A 20,323-nucleotide genomic window follows, 5' to 3' on the forward strand; every position below is an offset into this window, starting at 1 on the left:
TAAGTGGGAAGATGGTTGGCTTTGTTCCCCTGAGAAGGATGATATGACAGAGAGGGCTGAAATCAGAGGGCTTTCTTCCTCTTTTGGTTCCTCAGTTAACATGAGAAAGTTCTAGAGTGTCTCATCCCAATTTGTCTTTCCTATTAAAGTTTTTAAGACACCTATGGCTGTACTCATTATGAGGGGAAATCTGTTGGAGATTTGGACTGAGACCCTGCCTAAATATTAAGTATAAGAGAGAGTTACTGTGGAGGACCCAACTTTTTTATACCCAGTATGTATGTACTTTGGAGAGCCTACCATTGTGTTTGCTAAAGACTATGAATTAGGATCACAGGTCTGTGAAAAGAGGAATTATATACAGATAGAAATATTTTCAGCTCTAGTTGAGGGTGCAAGGGTGAGAAGCAGTGCAATTAGGCCATAGGTGGGGAGACCATTTCTTATCCCTGAGCTTGCTGCTGCTTTCCCCCTTAGGTATGCAGTGCTTTGTGGTCAGCTGGCTGAGCATGAGGGCATCCAGAGGCGCATCCAGAGTGGCTTTAGCTTCAAGGTGAGGAAAGGCTTTTCTTCTTTCCCTTGCGCTGGTCTAGTACATATTCCCTTCCCCATCTTATAGGAACATCAAAGGGTGTTCCTACAGCCTCCATGACTTGCCCTTCTTCCCTTAGCACCTTTGGTGTCTGATAGTTTATATTTACAATTTTCTCCTCAGGAGCATGTGGACAAAGCCCTTGCTCTCCAGCCAGAAAACCCCATGGCCCACTTTCTCCTTGGCAGGTGGTGCTACCAGGTGAGCTGAATTCCAGGGCTTGAGATAAGGGCCCTAAGTGTCCTGATCTCATTGCAGTGAAAACTTGGGAGCAGAGTCTTCAGCCTGGCTCAAGTGTCATTTCCTCTGAATGGTCATGTTACTGGTGACTGGACCCAGCCCTGTTTGAAACTTTTTATTCACACTTTGATCTTTTGGTGGTAGGTCGCTCACCTGAGCTGGCTAGAAAGAAAAACTGCTACAGCCTTGTTGGAGAGCCCCCTAAGTGCTACTGTACAGGATGCCCTCCAGAGCTTCTTAAAGGTATCAGGGAAGGGAGGGGTGGACAGCAGCCAAAAATGCCTAAGCGGCCTGTTTTTCTAAGGACATTATGAGGAAGGGTTTCTCATAGGGGGTAATTTTGTCTGCCTGTTCTATGAGAAAATCAGAACCACTTGGAGAACTTAGAAAAAATATAAATTCCCAGACCCACTAAATCAGTCTCCAAGTAGAGGATTGGAAATCTCTATATACTTCAGAGCCTGACTTGAATTTGGGAATACCTTACAGAAATGCCTTCCTCCCTTCTCCAGGCTGAAGAACTACAGCCAGGATTTTCCAAAGCAGGAAGGGTATACATTTCCAAGGTAAACTCACTTGCCTATTTCAACATAGATGAAAAATCTGTATGATGATGATATTCTGGGAACTCCTGAAAGTATACCTACTCATCCCCTTCTAGTCTCCTGGTGAGATTTCTCCCAGGTTTTCACTATCGTCTCTTCTCAGTGCTACCAAGAACTAGGAAGAAACTCTGAAGCTAGACAGTGGGTGAAGCTGGCCCTGGAGCTGCCAGATGTCACTAATGAGGTAATGTTTTTAAGAGCTCTTCTAACATTGGGTTCCATTATCGAGTCACCATATGACCTTTACAGGAAAAATCTTCCCTAGAGATCTTATTTCCCTCACTTTTACATGTAGGTGCTATAACACAGCTCAGAAAGGAAGCAAAGGGCCCTTCTGATTGGGTTCCAGTGGTTTGGGAAATGTTGGCTTAAATTTTGAGTCTTAGTCTTATTCTCTTGTCTCCTTAGGATTCAGCTTTCCAGAAGGACCTGGAAGAATTGGAAGCAATTTTAGACTAATCACATTTCAATGACCTTCATGACTTGAGAAATACCACTACCTAAAAGAGACCAAAATAGAGTCCTTGTACCCTTAGACCCAGGAGACCGAGTTAGAATGGTTAAGGGAGTGTACTGACTCTGACCAGTATGTGCTACCATTCCCCATTTCTTGCCTGTTGTCTACTGGTTAATTTATCCTAATTTTTTAATCTGAAATTGGGAAAGTACTTGAGGCCTGGGTTTCTATTGTTCTGTCCCTTAAGCGAATTCTTGAAAAATCAAACCTAATATGGCACCTGTCCTACAGGGTTAAGTGTGGTTAGGGCATTAAAGGCTGACTTCCAATGGCTGCTAAGGTGAATGAACTTCAAAGAACCATATGAACAAAACAGAACCTGTACTCTCTAATCTTTTTCACAGATTAATATTCAATACCAAAGTATATAGTCCTAGGATCACACCCTACCAGGGTAAAAGGAAGGGTCCGGGCAGTCCATGGATATTGCCTTCTTCTCACCAATCATGTGGATTCTAACTGTATGCCTGGGCCAAGGGGCTGGACCACTTGAATTCCAGAGTCTTGGCTGCTTTGGGAATGGCAGCAGGCTTATGAGACTGAAACTATGATCTGAGGAGTTGCCTGGAATATATTTTGGTACAAACTTAAAATAAACCAAATTTGACTAGAAATGATTATAGTCTTCTGTTATTAGCTCCTATTCTTGACACTTCCAAAATTGTTTCCTACTACAGAGGCTATTGCAGACAAGTAGAAAAATGACACCAAATAGTTTATAATAAGCTCTTTGGTTAATGCTATTTCAGTGAAAATTTTAGTTACATATAAAATATAGGCAGAGAGCTGATTTTTAGCTTCACAAGACCTAGCCCAACCAAGCAGGTGTTCCCTGACCCTCTCATGTTCACTTAAAACCAGCAGCACAAAGCCTAATCCTACCTACAAGAAAAACAGACAAATTTCAAGAGCAAAAGCACTTAAATAAATATTTTAAATACTATAAGACTAAGATGCTTTTTTACAGGGACCATACTTTTATTCCAGAATCTGTCACTGTGGCTTTATTATACCACCCCAGGTTTGTTTTGTGGTATAGAAATGAAAAAACAACCTGAGATAGACTCCATTCTTTGAAGCTAGGGAACAGAACTTTCGAAACAAAGCTGCATTACATTAACTGAATCCTCTTATCTCCCTACATATAATAGGATCAACATAGGCAACCACAGAGATTTTCACTGCCTTTCCTCCCAATACTAGCTGAGAGGCCCTTGGAAATTCAAAGAGCTGGTTAAAACCCATCCTGAGTAGGAGTCTGAAGGGAAGAGTATCTCAAACACCTGAAGTAGAATAATCCAGGCAAGTATCAGAAGAACTCTACAACATGAGACTTACAGAATAAAAATAAAGGCCACAGGAAAGCCACGGTATAGCCACCTTGTAATTCTGTATTAGGCTGAAGGACAATAAGCTCAATCATCTGAATGTAGGACTTTAAAATTTTCAATTTTAAAACAATAGAAACTGATCGGCCCTATCTTGAAATACTTTAGCTATATCAGAATAATTCCTATAAAAAGCACATTCACCACAAATTACTTTATTAGCAGACCCCCACTGAATCTACTGAAAGAGCCTCTGAAATGCTTAAGATTCCAGAATTATCTTGAGTTGCTCTTAGCAGTAAAAAAACAAAAACAAAAACCAAGTAGATGGTGAAGGGCTGGTGGCCCAACAGGTCTGCTAAATACCCCTTAACTAAAAACAAATTCTTACGTAAGATAATCCAGGCAAAGAAACTTAAAAGCCTCTAACTGACAGTTTTACTGATAGAGCTGACATTTTTTTCAACATTATTCAGACAAAAGTCAGGTATCTCCAGCTTTAGATCTCTTAGACACAAGATTTCCAGCTGTTAGTCCCGAGTCAACCTCAAGGCACTATGTCAAAGGTATTCCATATCCCGTGCCCCCTCCGACCAAAGAATTCACATAGAGAATAATACACTATAGAAGGAATAAACATTTCAGATCAGTTTGTGACTACCGACCTGTCTCCTGTTTACACCATCAGAAAAGTTGATACAATAGCTGTTTTTCCTGGAAGTTTTTTTCTAGCCATCACAACAGGAAGAGGCCTGCGAAGAACCATAGGGAGCAGTCTTCTCCATTAGGCTGCAGGACTTAGGTTTATCACAGGAAAAAGCCCAATGGTTCAGTCTTTGGCATCTCCCACTCCATCCGCATTGATGGCAAAGATAGCTTCAGCTTCAGGAAGACAAGGAGAGTCGTAGATTTTGCAGATTCTGGTTTCCCCTCTTCCTTTCCTCAGGTACAGTCTGACCCAAAGACACAGATCAGAACACCAAAGTTATAATTAAAAAGTTCTCATGCTATTTATGGTAGATCTAAAAAAATTTTGGACGCATATACTTCTTAGAAGGATTTTTCTGTATTCCTTAGGACACTTCCAACCGAGAAGAATCCATTTCTGGCCTGCCCCACACCCAGTGGATTTTCCATATTAAAACAATTATGTTCTTTTAATAATGAGGGAGAGGCATGTCAATTCTTTATATTCAGTCCTCCATATTTGAAGGCTTTTCATTTCTTTATGAACTAAAAGCAAACACTGATACTAACCAGAGCATGACAATTAGATTGAGCAAGGACTCCTTTGTCTAATTACACAACAGTAGCTTAACAGGGTTTAATTGGAAATGTTATACTTTCATGTCTACTTCACAGTTAATACGACATTCCAAGATGAAGTCCTCTATCCCATCACGTTACCTGGTTGTTGAGGCATGAGCAATGATATTTCCTCCAATAGGTTTTTTAGGATCTGCAGCAAACATGGCTGCTCCATCCACTTGGGCTACCACCTGGTTGGTGATTACCACTGCCACACCAAACTGATGGAGAAAGGATAAATGTTATTTTTTGTGGCCACAGATATCCCAAGGACCTTACTACTGCCACCCTTTCTCCCACAAACCAGTGAATGACTAATGTCTCTATATCTAACTGATATCTTTATACCAGGCCCTAATGTCTTAGCCTCCCAGCAAGGCTCCTGGAATTCATGGCCCCTGAAAGTAGGCATTCTCTGTCCCTACCCAACAACTTACCTCGTCAGCGAGTCGCAGAAGCATCCGCAGAAATCTGGCCAAGTGCATCTGCCTAGCTGAAAGTTCGCCCCGACCAGAATAGTCTGTTCTGTAGAGGGCGGTGGCACTGTCTACAATTAGCAGTGCATACCTACAGGGAACAAGGATTCTCTGAAGCCTATTTCTAGCTTATGTCAGATTCTGCTTCCTTCCTCACTATGCTAAAATTTCCTATTCATAGTTACACTTGTATATAGATGTTTTATTAATATATTTGTACAGCATTCATGTCTAAGGTACCACATAACAAGATAAAATTTCCAACAAGTTCAAGTGGATGATGGCTTCATTTTTTAACAGTAACTTGACTTTTAACCACAAAGCAAGAGTGTCAAAATAGGAACTAAAACTGATATCTCCCTATTTCTGATTCAAGCTACTATTAGTTTGGCTAAGCAGCCTATACAAGATTCAGGGCCAGGGCCCTGGAAGCAAATTTAGTGTTTTCTACTGAGCACCTACCTGGACTCTACCATCATGGCTGATGCTTGATAAAGTAGCTGGGTCTGGTGGTCTGTGTTGAATCCACGAGCATATGCAACATTATCTAGGACATCACTGCCAGAGAGGCCATATCTAGAAGAGAAGAGAACATTTATAGGCTGCATACAGAACTCAGGCAGATGAGAAATTCATCTCTAACAAAGAAATTACCTGGATGGGGAGGTAAGAGGTGATGTTGGGGCTAAAGAATATTAATTCCCCTTCCTATTAGAAAGTCCAGGCAAACTATATAAGGAGATGATAGCAACAACTGCTTTGGAATAGATCTACCTAGCAGGACTTCAGGATAAATCAAGTCTATTCTTTGGGGAATCCTGAATTAGAATGAGAAATTTCCAAATACAAGGAAAACAATGTTCTGGAAAAACCAAGGGCAACAAGACGAGACCGAAACAAAGATAATGAATCAAAGATCAATTAAACAAATTCATATAAATTTGTTATATAGGAATAAAACCTTCTAAGCAAGGATTCAAAACTGTAAGTTCAAGAGAAACAGGTATATTTCATTTCCTTTTCCTTTTTCTTTTTTAGGCGAGGCAACCTTTGGTTGACCTCACAGATTGCAAGGACCTTGTCATCTTTCAATCCCTTATTTTTTATTTTTCACGCCGACAGCACCTGGTCTTCCTAGGAGGTCTCCCATCCAAGTACTAACAAGGCCCGACACTGCTTAGCTTCCGAGATCAGACGGGATCAGGCTTGTTCAGGGTGGCATGGCCGTAGACCATTTCCTTTTTCTTGCTAGTAACTAGTTAATAAGATAAAATATGTGACATGTATCTGGTATGGTTAAATGAATGCTACCTTACTTAATTTATACTATCTATACTTTCTCACCTTTGTACCTGCTACCTAAGTATATGAATGGTTTGAGTAAAAGTTTTCATTCTCATTAAATTACTGTAATGGAGCCCCATTTCTTCAAAGATAGTTTGATTTATGCATCTATCAAGACTCCTGCATTTTTATAAAAACTTCCCTCTACCTCTCAAATAGACGTGATTCTCCTTCTTCTGCACTTCCAGAAAATTGACTTAGGTCTTTTATGGTACTCGTGAGGAGCTACCATGCCATTCTTTGATGAGACCACAAATTCCTTGAGGGGAAAGACTAAGCCTCTCTACCTAGTACATTTTTTTATACTTAGTAAATTCAGAATGTTGCTGAATAAAGCTTTCATCCATAATCCAAACAAAAAGAGAACTATATATATCACTTTAACCCATCATATTTTTATATTATCACCTAAAATTAGTCTAAAAGTATATAATATGTAATAGTTCAAAAGAATCTGTTAAAAAATTACAATGTGTTGTAATTCTTTGAGAATCTAAAGTCTATGATTCTATGTCTTGAAAGAAGCAGTCTATGTGGAGACTGATCATTACAAAAACATGCAGTACATCAAATTTATTTTTCTGAAACTTAGCTTTACTAGTTTTCCTCTCCTTTTTCTTCCCCAAAAGAATAGAAAAATGAAAGAATATTCTAGCACTTGAAATAACACTGCAGTAAGCTAAACCTTGATAGCAAGAGATCCCACTCTACCCAACTGCATTTTCCACATCATACAATGGATTCTTCATATTAAGTATACACAGTCCTGGCACTTTCCTGGACATTTCATCTGCTATTTGTTACCATCAGCACAAATGAAAGTTTAGCCCTGACATTAAGTGGATTGATGATGATTAGTTAAGCCTGGGCATGAAGATAAGAAGATGGAGGATGGAATTTTACCTTGGATTCTGACTAAATAAAATGGGAATAAGGAGATAAAATTTTCCATATTTCAATCATGGCTTTAAGATTTTTTAAAAAGATTCAAGGGGCCTAAGTACTGTACTACACAAGTCTTCTAGTCTTGCCTCAAGAAACATTGATATAATCTACCATCAGAGAGGGAGATTATCTTTTGCTTTCAGAACATGGCTGGTTTACTAGAAAAATGAAGTTATCCTGGCTTTAGGCTCAGCAGTGTTCACAAAGACGACTGTGGGGATCTCTGTGCTGACATCCCTAAAGCAACGTGGAATTTTTAATTCCCACAATCTGGAAAAAGTTGTTTGGAAATAAGCATCCTCTCTCATAGTGTTTCCAGAACCTCCTTAAAGATAACACCTGTAAAAAAAAAGAAAAAAATTCCTAGGCCTAACCCAGACTTAATGAGTCACAATTTTCAGAGAAGTTTATTAATATGTCTAACAAATACCTCAGGTGATTCTTAACATGTAAGTTTGAAAAACTCAGCTGTATTACCTCAAGGGGGTTCTATAATTCTCTCTTTCATAGTACTAATAAGAACTTTCAAAAGAAGTCGTGACACTATATAGCTAGCAATTGTGGCTATGGTTTTCAAACTTCAGCAAGAATTTAGATCACCTGGAGAACCTGTTAACAGATTGCTGAACCCTATCCCAAAGTCTGTTTCTGATTCAGTAGATCTGGTGTGGAGTCAGAGAGTTTGCATTTCAAACAAGTTCCCAGGTGAAAGTAATGCAGCTATACTGAGGACCATATTCTGAGAACTGAGCTACAGTAACCTGAATGTGGGTTAATATTCTTCAACAGGGCATGGCAAAAATTAATCAGCGAAGATTCTGTTGTGAAGGGAAAGTAGTCATTAACTCAAGAAGGCCCTGTAACTTTCTCGGAACTATAAATTTAAATGCAATATACATAAACAGAAAATCAATTATAATTAAAAATGATTAAAATGAATCAATGAAATTTACATTTAAATATATTTTTCTTTTAGTTGACAAAATAGTCATAAACATAGCTCTACTTAATATTCATTAACAAATACCAAATGCCCTGTTCCAGGGCTTAAGGATAGTGAGTGATCAGAACAAAGTCCCTGTCCTCATAGCCAGCATTCTACTTTCTCATCTATCCTATCTGAACACCATTTATGTTACTGGGCAAAATCCCTTTTTTTTGGGCCATTTATATATTTATTTTTAAAGCCTCTTTTGGGTATAAACTGTTTTTCTTTTGACATTCAATATTATTGTATATTAGTTTCAGGTGTATAGCACAGTGGTTAGACATTTATACAATTTACGAAGTTATCCCCAGATTAGTCTAGTACCTACCTGGACAAAATCTTAGTGACTATACAAGAGAGAATTCTTCAACTACTAAAATAGTGTACTTAAAAATTAAAAGTGTGATTTTTGTACAACACCAAAAATAACTTTGGGAGGGAAGATATAGTTTAATAGACATAGCTTTAGAAATCTAAGATCGGGTTGCAAAAGAATAATTCTTTTCTCATGACAGGGATTTTGTAAGCAGAGGCAAAGAACTACAATTATTGTTCCAACCTAATTTTATTCCTCAGTGGTGTACACTCCATGGCTTGGATTCCTCAAACTGTAAAATGGGCAAGAGAATGGAGGTGAGAAAACTCCTCAATGTAGCTAGGCAGGTTCTGACTTGAGCCTGACATTTCACCATGCAATTAAATTCTATTTAATCCCTAGGTTTCAGTAAAATGTGTAAGAAGGACCAAATGATCACATTTGACCCTAGACAAAGAAAAATAAGTAAAAAATTTTGACTTATTTGAAAGTTGTACTAGGGGATGTAGAAACTTAAAAAAATTCTTTACCAGCTTTACTGAGGTGTAATTTATACACCATAGTATTAACCTGTTTTAAGTGTAAAATTCAATGACTTTTTAGTAAACTTGCAGAGTTGTACAACCATCATCACAATCCAATTTTAGAATGTCTCCATCACCCTAAAAAGATCTCTCAAGTCTATTTGTAGTTACTTCCGTTCCTACTCCCAGCCCCAGGTAAACAATCTACTGTCCCTATATACTTTCCCCTTCTGGAAATTTCAAATAAATGGAATATACTATGTGTCTAGCTTCTATCATTTAGTATGTTTTTGAGGTTTATCCATGTTGTAATACATATTGACACTTCATTCCTTTTTATGGTCAAATAGTACTTTGCAGTATGGATAAATCAAATTTTGTTTATTCATTTACTCGTTGATAGACAATGGGTTGTTCCCAGTTTTTGGTGATTATAACAAAACTATAAACATACATGTACAAGTCTCCATGTGGACGTGTTTTAACATCTCTTGGATACATAACCAGAGTAAAATTGATGGGTCATACGATAAATTTATGTCTGACACTTTCTTTTCCAAAGTGACATCAACGTATTAGGGTTCCAATTTCGCCACATCCTCCCCAACATCTGTTACTATCTCTTTTATTACAATCATCCTCATGGTGGTATCTCATTGTGGTTTTAGTTTGCATTTCCTCTTGACTAATGATAATAAGCATCTTCCTTGGAGAAATGTCTTTATAAATCCTTTGCTCATTTTTTAATTGGGTTGTCATTTTATTGCCCAGTGGTAAGTTTTTATATATTCTGGGTACTAGACCCTTGTCAGATCTTTCTCCTGTTTTTACTAAAAGTGTTAATAGTTTTAGCACTTACATGTAGGATTTTCATCTTTTAAAAAAATTATAGTAAATATACATAAAATATACCATTTTAACCTTTTAATACGGTCCAGTGGAAATACATATATTCTTATTCTTGTGCAACCATCACCACCAGAACTTTCATCATTCCAAACTGAAACTCTGTACTCATTAAACAATAACTCCCTAATCTCTTCATCCGTAGCCCCTGGAAAACAACATTCTAATTTCTTTAAGAATCTGACTACTCTAAGTACCTCACGTAAGAGGAATCATATAACATTTTTCCTTTTGCAACTGGTTTATTTCACTTAGCATGTTTTCAATGTTCATCCATGTGAGAATTTCCTTCATTCTGAGATTGACTGACTATTCCATTGTATGTAAATCCAACATTTTGTTTTCATTCACCTGTTGGATACTTGGATTATTTCCACATTTCGGCTATTGTTAATAGTGCTACTATGAACACTGATAGACAGGTATCTGTTCCAGTCTCTGCTTTCAATTCTTTTGTGTACATACCCAGAAGTGGACTTGCTGGATTATATTGTAATTGTTTAATTTTTTGAGGAATCATCAGACTATTATCCATTTTTACTTAATTTTTAGGTATGGTATAAGGGTCTAAATATATCTTTTTGCAGGCAGATATCCAACTACATTAGCCATTTATTGAAAAGACTATCATTTTCTCCATTAAACTGCCTTGGCACCTTTTTCAAAAATCAAATGACTATAAATGAGAGGGTTTACTTCTGTACTCTCAATTCTGTTCCATTGATCCATATATCCACCCTTCCTTATGCCAGCACCATACTGTTTTGATTACTGTTGCTTTACAGTAAATTTAAAAATTGGAAAGACTAAGACCTCCCCACCTCCCGCCCCCCAGAGAATGTTTTGGCTATTCTGAGTCTTTGACATTTAAATTTTATAATCGGCTTGCCAATTTCTGCAAAAATCCTTGCTGGAATTTCAACATGGATTGTGTTGAATCTATAGATCAATTTGAGGGAGAATTGTCATTTTAATAGATTGTGTTTTCCAATCTGTGAATAGGAAATGTTTCTTTAGAGCTTTTTCGATTTCTCTCAGCAATGTTTAGTAGTTTTCAGTGTACAAGTCTTGCACTTATTAAATTACCAAGTATTATTTTTAATGCTGTGAATGTGATTGTTTCGTAATATTTGAATTGTTCATTGCTAGTATACAGAAATACTGACATTGTATGCTACCACCTTGCTGGACTAATTTAGTTCTAGTAGTATTTTTTGTGTGTATAGATTCTTGAGGATTTTCTACATACAGGAACACGTCATCGGTGAATAAAGAGTTTTATGTCTTCCATTCCAATCTGGATGCCTTTTATTTTCTTACCCAACTGTGTTGGGTAACATCTTCGGTACAATGTGGAATGAGTGGTAAGAGTGGACACCCTTGCCTTGTTTCTGATCTTAAAGAGAAAGCATTCAGACTTTCAATATTAAGTATGATGCAAGCTGTAGGTTTTTGTAGATGCCCTTTATCAGTGCACTTGATAAATGTTCTAACCATTATTGGAAGTGTAATACTGGTTCCCAACTATTATGGTTGAATTGTCTATTTCCTTAATTATGTCAGTTTTTGTTTCACATATTTGGGGGCTCTATTATTAGATGTGTATATGTTTATAATAGTTATCCCTTCCTGATGAACTAATCTTTTAATTATAAAATATTCCTCTTTGTCCCTAGTAATACTTTTTTGGTGTGTCTTAAAGTCTACTTTGTCTGATATTAATGTAGCCACTCCAACTCTCTTATTGTTACAATTTCCATGCAAATCTTTTTCCATCCTTTTACTTTTAACCTATTTATGTCAGCATATAGTTGGATCTTGTTTTTTTTTAAACCCAGTCTGACAGTAACTCATAAATTTTTGGCTAAAGAAGAATGTTTTTCTTTAAGGAAGGTCATTCTTTTCAGCCACACATACAACTTTGGAATATGGAGCAATGAGACACTCTTCAGCTAGACTAACCCTGGCAATCATGACAGGGACAGGTGCAGGTATATTTCTCTCATCTGATCCAGTAACCTACCTCTCGGCCACTGCTAGTAGTCGTTCTGGCCTAAAGGTACCCTCGGTGTCAATGTACATGGCCTTTCCTTCACCTCCACCTCGGTCAATGGGAAGCTAGAGAGAGGAGAAAGAACTGTGGAAATGAACACTGTACTTCTGATATAACTAACCAACTTCTCCATGATGGGTTTATAATTCCCTCCACCCCCAATAAGGCGAAGGGAAAAATCACTTTAAAGTGACAGAGGTAGGGAAGAAAGCATTCCCTTCTGAGAGAAATACAGCAAGCAGTAGATATGAGGCTCACTGTGCCCCATACCATATGAGGCTAGAGTCTTACCAGAGTTGAACTGCTTGGAAATATAGTCCAAAGTAGGTGATAAAATTCTATTTCTGCATACCAACACACGACTCATTGATCCTCTCAAGAGTACAAACATTTGGAAGATCATTTGCCTTAGCTTTAGTAACATCTAATTAATTTTAGCATAACATTTCACTTTGTTGAGCCGAGTTCATTTCTGCAAGGCATCCCTAGCAAGTTTAATGTATGAGCAAGAAAGAAGAAAAAAGCTATTTGCTACAACAGTACATATAGATGTTAAAAAATGAACAAAAGGAGAAAAAGGAAAATAACAGAAAGAGAGAAAGAAAAGGAACACCATGAAAACTGTCTCATGAGCTACGCAAGGAAATCTGTGCTTTAAGTTACCCAAAGCCAGACAGCTTTGAATTCTAAAAATTTTAAGTGAATAATGTTAACAGGTAATTTGCACCCTAGAAATCTACTTTGGAGCCATAATTCACCTTTAAATTCTGAGGAAAATCCCTTATTTTACACTAAGGGCCTGGCAGGAACAAATTTTCGTTTCTTATTTCTGAGAAAAAAACTTTATTTTCAAAAGTATAAAAGTATTATGTTTGTATTAAATATTCAAACAATAAAGTAGAGTAAAAATTGAAAGCTCTCTTCATCACTCCCATCTCCCAGAAGTAATCTTCCAGATCATTTTCTATGTATTGTCATATACTTTTTATTATATGTGGTTCTGTCACTATGTGTCCCTAAGAATATTATTTCCTTCTCTGTAAAATGTAGATAAAACCCACCTTTTAGGATTGTTTTGAAGACAAAATAATTTATGTAAAGTGTTTAGCACAGTGATTAACATACAGAAAGAACTTTGAAGACTTATGATATTCTCTACCTCTAGAGCACTGATTTTAGCGTACACTCAGTTACAAATGGCTTTGTTAACCCAGAAAGAAAAATGGTTGTTATTACTTGGCAGGTTGGCAGACAAAATTTTTCAAATGATAGGAAGCCATGGAAGGAACAAAGGATATGTATATAAGAAAAGAAGGTCTTGACAGACTAAAGGTTTGGAACCACTGGCCAAGAGGAAAGGAAGAAGATATCCGTTTTTTGGGGAGGAGAAAATCTTGACACACAAGAGCCTAAGTCCCTAGGAATTAAGATGATGGAGTTCTCTCTTCTCTCACTTTCTGATACCTTTAGTGCTAACATGAGGCCATAGGTGGCTAGACATAGGTAGTCAGACTCACAGCAGAAGAATGGACAAGGTCTCAGTGTATTATGGGGCCAATCTCAAGGAGAATGACTACATTTCTGCACTCCAGCCCATTTTACCTCCTCTAATTTGCCCTTCCAGTGCCACTGCAGTCATCTTGTGTTACTGGACTGGGACACCACCAAGTTAGCTATTTTAAATAACTGCTTAGTACCATAATTTAACTCTTCTTCCTATTTTATAGTGATGCAAGTTGTTTTGCACTTTCGCCATTTTATAATGCTGTGGTGTAAATTCTTTGTACATTTATTCTCAACCTTATGCAAAAAGTTTTATAAGACATTTTCTGTCAAAGGGTATATACATTTAAAATTGGTACTTATGTTCAACTGTCTTCTCAGAATTTTTAAATTATGCCATTACTTTGAATAATCATGAGCTGTTCATTTTTGTAACTTAAATGTGGCTCCCAACTTTACATAACTTCACTATTAGACAGAAATCTAATATATATCGGGCTTCACTTCATTAAATTGAGAAAATATGAACAAATGAGAACAGATAATGTTTAGATTTAAGCAGTAATCTAACATCCTCTCTATACCTCTGGTGCCAGCTCTTAGGCTGGTGAAATGTAATCCTTTTTATTAATGAATTAGTATTTTTCTCTGAAACAGATATCAAAGATCTATAGCTGTTCAATTATTTTTATAGAGGATATGTTTGAGAATTTTGCTTCAGTTTACTGTTGACAGGCATTATCTGACTGCTTAGTAAACATTCCCAGGATAGGTTTCTGTTTGTACAACTTAAGAGCATCAGTGTGATCATCTGAGTTTCCTTGGTAACTACATATACTGTGTACTGTACTCTAAATATTTATTCAAAATGAATCCCTGTCAAAACACAGGGAAAACATTATCTATTTAAAAAGGTCATACATCATGTCAAATGACCCATGTGAGGGTAATATTTTAAACAGTACTATTTCCCTTTAACAATTTTCTAATGGTGCTCAGGCAATAAGCTATAGTTCCCACAGCTTACTACCACTCTTAGTCTTCTCAATGCTTCCCCCTTACTATTCTAAAAGCTCTCCAATCCCCCTTCTTTCCTCCTTGGAATTAGTTATGAGAGACTTAGGTCTACTTGATACTAGAATCCTAACTTGTCTGAGACATATAATGACATTTTGGTCTGCAATGAAAAGATCGGTAGAGCAATTAAGGAAAGAACTGCAATTAAAATGACAAGTGAAAAAGGAAAAAAAGATGAGAAAAACAGGAGACTATCAAGTTGGGTCTCTTGTTGTTAGATAAACTTTTATTCATAAAGAACCAGAATATTTTCCTATCTCAAAAAATAGCATTCATCACTTCAAGACAGAAGCAGTGACTGATACTTTTTACATCTGTAACATGAGAAAAATAAGGATACAGATTTCCTTGGGTGACTTGAGAAAACCAGCCTCATTACATTAGTCTCTGCAGATATATGTGTTTACTAAATGTGAACCCTAGGCAAGACACAAGACCCAGGGTCCTAACAAAACCCGTATTTTTTATGATACATACCATCCTTACCTATAACACTACAGTAATGTAATAAACATTTTTTGATAAAGTGCTAAATACAGAATAAATTATAAAGGACAGTTCACAACCTGCTTTATAAGGGGAAAAAAAAACAAAGAAAATTTATATTTGATGTCTGAATTTAGAACCATTATTTTGTTAAAGGGATAAGAACTCACACTAGGATGGAAAGATACTAGGAAGCCTCCTCTATTATACTGATACATGGAGGCAGATTTCATTTCATTTGTTCTTGAACTGCATCAATAAGTTGTATTCATGGAAGGAGTATAATCTATCTAGATTAAATGTCATTTTCTTCAAAATACCTAAAACTGAAATAAAACCCTGAAAGATTATAAGAGAAGAGTTGGTCCATGGTAATGGGTCAGGTTCCAGGGTACTTTGTGGGCCAACCACTCAGCAGCAGCATACCCTTAAAGCCAAGGAATATCTAGACCCCAAAGGGGAAAGAGATCTCCAAAACATTGCTTGAAGTTGCAAAACAGTAAATAGTTTATTCACTTTCTCTTCTATATCCTTCTCCCTCTCTCTCTTATATCTTTCATTTTCAGAGATTCCAATGTTCTCTATATAGGAATTAGGTCTACATCTCTAAGTACTGCTGAAAATTTTACTTGGTTATCTCATCACCTCAAACCCACCATCTCTAAACTTGCACTCATCTTTCCATTAAAAACTGTCTCTCTCACTGAAACCTTTTTTAGAGTTTACCAAATTAATACACTATTGGACTGAGGGGTATTTTTTATTGTCAATCATTAAGTGGGTTGTCCTTTACGTCTTCTTCCTGCATCCTTTCAATGTCACTATTTTAGTTTTCTAGTCCTGTTCAGCTAATGCCTGTAATAACCATACATCAAATATCCTCAGCTCTTATCTCTCCTTTCGATTCATTCAACAGGTTGCTACCAGAATATTTCTGAAAATTGTTTGTTACTCTTTAGTTGAAAATACTGATCTCCATCCTTCACAGAATCAAGTCTAAACGTCTTACACTATAGTCAAGACCTTCTAAAATATATTCCTGATGTGTCCTTTTAAGGTTTATTTCCTACGACTCTTCCAAATAAAACCTCTGGATGAGGTAAATAGGTTTATTTATTGTATTCTCAATACATTACATCTGTCTGCCCCCTACATTTCTGTCATACCACTCCCTACAGTTAAATGCTTTTTAATTTCTTTACCTGCTCAAATTTAGCATTCTTCAGGAGTCTGGCCCAATCTCTTTTCTACATAAAGTATTATATGATTACTCTAAGGTGTAATCTCTCTCTTCCTTAAACAGTTATGCTACTTCCTCTATAGCATTTATTTGATAATATATCAGGTATGCCTTAGGACATATACTCTACCATTTCCATCCATTCAAGTATTTACTGAGTGCTAAGCACTGACTTAGGCACTAGTAATACAGGAGAGAATAAGCCAGTGACAGGTTCCACTCCTATGAAGGTTTTAAGAGCATGGGCTCTGAAGTCTGGTTTGATTTTTGCATCTATTGATACTTAAATGCAATATGATCTTAGGCAATTATTTAATTCCCTATGTCTGTTCCCAAGTCCATCAGTGAACTGGAACATAAGTAAAGGAAGAAGAAACTGAAGGGGTTCAGGGAAGGTTTTTTCTTGATGGAGGAGATACTAGGCATGTTTGTATACCAATGAGGATAATCGTATACAAAGGCAAAATATAAAAAAGAAGGAATAGAGGCCTTGAGAAGGTGGCTGGAGACGGTAAACAGATCACACTGACAGGATGGGCCTTTGAGAGGAAAAGAGACATTTTTTCTATTGCAATCCAAGATAAGAAAAGGTAGGTATAAACGTAGGTAGATTTATAAAGGTGATATGAAGAGCGGGTTAGGTCACTGGCTAAGAGTAAGGGTTGAAGAAGAGCATAAAAATTTGAGGAAAAATGATAAAGTATGAAACAATTGTCTAACTGTGTGGGAAAAACTATGTCAAAATAGAGAAATTCAGTAGATCTGCCAAGCAGTTTGTTGAATTTAAACTGAAGCCAGTCGACTTTATGGTATGATTTTTCTCCAGTATGATCAGCTATTTGGGAGTAGGCATTGAGGAGAGATAAGGTTCAGTTTATTTTATTTATTTTTTATTTTTTACACCTACAGCACCTGGTCTTCCTGGTGGTCTCCCATCCAAGTACTAAACAGGCCCGACCCTGTTTAGCTTCCAAGATCAGACGGGATTGGGCTTGTTCAGGGCAGCATGGCCATAGACAGATAAGGTTCATTTTAGATTGGCTTCTCTTCAGGAGAGGAATGTAAATCTGAGAGTATTTGTAAAGGAATGACTTTAAGGATGAATCATAAAATCTAGACTACTAAAGAGGGCAAGTCAAAGCCACGGGAAGTCTAGTAGATGGTAAGAAAATATTTAAAATCAATAATCTGAAAGTTTCTATGATGTGGAGGAATTGTGCTGTAGGAGTCTACCTCTTAACTAGCCATAGGATTCTTAAGGACAGAGAAAGGACCTTTTATGTCCATCAAAACAGATGTTTGAAAACAGTGGAAATCAATTCATTCTTGCTGATTTGATTAGTTAGAGCCAACAAAAGCTCACCTGGCATGTTACAGCCAATGTATGACAGATCTGGGTCTTCCCAGTTCGGAATTCTCCAAACATCTCTGTGATGGATCCAGTCTCAATTCCTCCTAAAAGAGCAATAAGAAATACCTCTTAGCATAATACAAATGATTAGAAAAAATAACTTGGAGCTCAGCAGAAAAATGTTTTTACAGAAGGGTACATTGGTATAGGAGAGAGGGCTAACATTTAAATTTGAGTGATTACTGAACTCATCCTATTGTGCACTCTGGAAAAAAAGAGAACTTGAATGATTAAATATTTGGAGAAGCAACAAGAACAAAATCTAACTTTGCAATAATTTAGGACAGGACAGCAATGCTTTCAAAAGTTCGAAAACTTTACAGGTTTCTATAAAGTCCTGAAGATTAGTGTATGCTACAACGTTACAATATTTGAATATGGAATGTTTTAATCAGTTATCAGATTTTCAATCTTATGTTAGAGTAGAAAGTTAAAATGATTTCTTTAGGCAAAGGGAACTTATGCCCTGAATGCAACATTAAATGGAGATTATTTAATTGACAGATACTTTCAGTATTTTATATCAGGTTCCACCCTGCAGCAGTCTTACTTCATTGATGTAGATACTTCTCTTATTTCTTAATCACATCTAACACATAAATCCTACCCAAATACTTTAGTTTTGTACTATAATCTGGATGCTTTGCTAACTGCAGTTCACAAAATAGGATAAAGAATTACTACACCTTGAAGTAGTTTGTCAAGCTCTTTGGAGCCAGTTGTAATCTGTATAATCTCTGATCTCCTTTGGTGGAACTCAGTTGCAGTGGTGAAACCCATTGGAACTAATTTAGCTGCCTCAGTCTGAGAAAAACAAGAAATGTCAAATCAACAAAATATGCTTTGCAAAACAAAAGTCAGGCAGATAGTGGGAAGAGACAACACCTAACAAATTTCCAGAGTGATTTCTCTTTAAGAAGTCATCAAAATACTAGTAATTCTAGTTCTAGGACTATATTAACTCTCTGGACTAAAGAATAAACTAATTTAGAGACTCCACAATGATTAATTTTTAAATTGCCAATTCAAGTAATATATTCATGTAGTTTATAAAAAACTTTTATAGACCCACATATATGTATTTGGCCTGGTTTACGACAAACATACAACATAGTACAAAGTCTAAAACATATTTAACCCAGCGATTGCACTTCTGGGTATTGATCCAAAAAAACCCAAAACAATAATTCATAAAGATCTATGAACCCCAATATTCATGGCAGCGCAATTTACAATAACCAAAATATGGAAGCAACCTAAATGCCCATCAACAGATGACTGGAAAAAGAAATTATGGTTTATATATACAATGGAATATTACTCAGCCATTAAAAAAAAAAAATGAAATCCTACCATTAGCAATGACATGGATGGACTTAGAGGTTATTATGCTGAGTAAAATAAGTCAGACAGAGAAAGATAAATACCGTATGATTTCACCTATATGTGGAATCTAAGGAACAAAAAGAACAAAGTAATCAAAAACAGACTCACAAATACAATAGACAATTTGGTGATAGAGAGAGGAGAGACACGGTTAGGAAACTGAGAGAATGGGGTGAAGGGTTAAAGAAGCACAAATTAGTAGTTGATAGATGGTCAAGGGGATGGGGAGCACGGAATAGGGAATGCAATTAACATTAATATGTTGGCTAGGTGGGGGGCCAGGGGAGGGAGGGAGCAATTGGGGGGATTGTTTTATGAATTATATAGATGTCTAACCAATGTACTATATACTTGAAATTAAAATAAATTAATTAATTAAAAAAAAAAACTTTTAAATCTTCATTCCCTGTCCCATCAACCACAGACTGTATCTCTTAACTTTCTACTTTGTTAAATAAGGAGATATGTCCTTTGATCTCTCCACATCTACTTCCCCATCCCTGCCAGCTGTACCCATTCTTTTACACTATTAAGGTTGAGACATTTATATCCTATTCTGTAATTCTTTATAAGTCTTTAAGCTGATTCCAAAATTTAAAAATAAACACATTCACGAATATGCAGGAATTAAATAACACCCTCCTAAATAACCAATGAATCAAAGAAGATACCATATGGGAACTTAGAAAATACTTTGAGGTAAATGAAAACAAAGACACAACATACCAAAACTTATAGGATGCAGTAAAAGCAGTGCTTAAAGGGAAATTTATAGCTGCAAACGCCTATATTAGAAAGATCTTAAATCAATAAACTAACTTTCCACCTTAGACTACTGGAAAAAGAAGAGCAAACTAAACAAGCAGAAGGAAGAAAATAATTTAGAGTGTAAAAAATGAAAGAGAGAACAGAAATACAATAGGGAAAATCAGTGAAACCAGAAGTTGGTTCTTCAAAGAGATCAACAAAATTAATAATAATAAAAAAAGATGAGAGAAAAAAATGATGTAGAGGCTCTGTTCATCCCTCTGGTGATCAAATCAAAGTTGTGACACAAACAAGGAGCTAATAGCAAGGA

At 36.5% G+C, this 20,323-nt stretch overlaps 2 protein-coding genes and 2 pseudogenes across 5 annotated transcripts in view; 1 reads left to right on the forward strand and 3 right to left on the reverse strand.

Moving 5' to 3' along the window:
- RMDN3 (regulator of microtubule dynamics 3) overlaps positions 1-2,568 on the forward strand; it is a 15,230-nt gene extending 12,662 nt beyond the window's left edge. For all 3 annotated transcript variants that reach the window (XM_006920485.3, XM_015596007.2, XM_025038835.1), the window contains exons 8-13: positions 478-553; positions 716-793; positions 977-1,075; positions 1,345-1,398; positions 1,541-1,621; positions 1,846-2,568. In XM_006920485.3, the coding sequence (XP_006920547.2) occupies positions 478-553; positions 716-793; positions 977-1,075; positions 1,345-1,398; positions 1,541-1,621; positions 1,846-1,896 (439 nt within the window). In that variant the 3' untranslated portion in view covers positions 1,897-2,568. The remainder of the gene's footprint in view (positions 1-477; positions 554-715; positions 794-976; positions 1,076-1,344; positions 1,399-1,540; positions 1,622-1,845) is intronic.
- A 98-nt stretch (positions 2,569-2,666) lies between these two features.
- RAD51 (RAD51 recombinase) overlaps positions 2,667-20,323 on the reverse strand; it is a 26,700-nt gene continuing 9,043 nt past the window's right edge. For both annotated transcript variants that reach the window (XM_025038836.1, XM_006920486.3), the window contains exons 4-10: positions 18,546-18,663; positions 17,812-17,903; positions 12,113-12,207; positions 5,529-5,642; positions 5,028-5,157; positions 4,690-4,811; positions 2,667-4,235 (exon numbers count right to left, since the gene is read on the reverse strand). In XM_025038836.1, the coding sequence (XP_024894604.1) occupies positions 4,112-4,235; positions 4,690-4,811; positions 5,028-5,157; positions 5,529-5,642; positions 12,113-12,207; positions 17,812-17,903; positions 18,546-18,663 (795 nt within the window). In that variant the 3' untranslated portion in view covers positions 2,667-4,111. The remainder of the gene's footprint in view (positions 4,236-4,689; positions 4,812-5,027; positions 5,158-5,528; positions 5,643-12,112; positions 12,208-17,811; positions 17,904-18,545; positions 18,664-20,323) is intronic.
- Positions 6,180-6,298, reverse strand: LOC112469644 (annotated as a pseudogene).
- On the reverse strand, positions 17,349-17,466 carry LOC112469690 (annotated as a pseudogene).

The sequence above is a fragment of the Pteropus alecto genome, unplaced genomic scaffold (assembly GCF_000325575.1).
Source record: "Pteropus alecto unplaced genomic scaffold, ASM32557v1 scaffold86, whole genome shotgun sequence".
Lineage (NCBI taxonomy): Eukaryota > Metazoa > Chordata > Mammalia > Chiroptera > Pteropodidae > Pteropus > Pteropus alecto.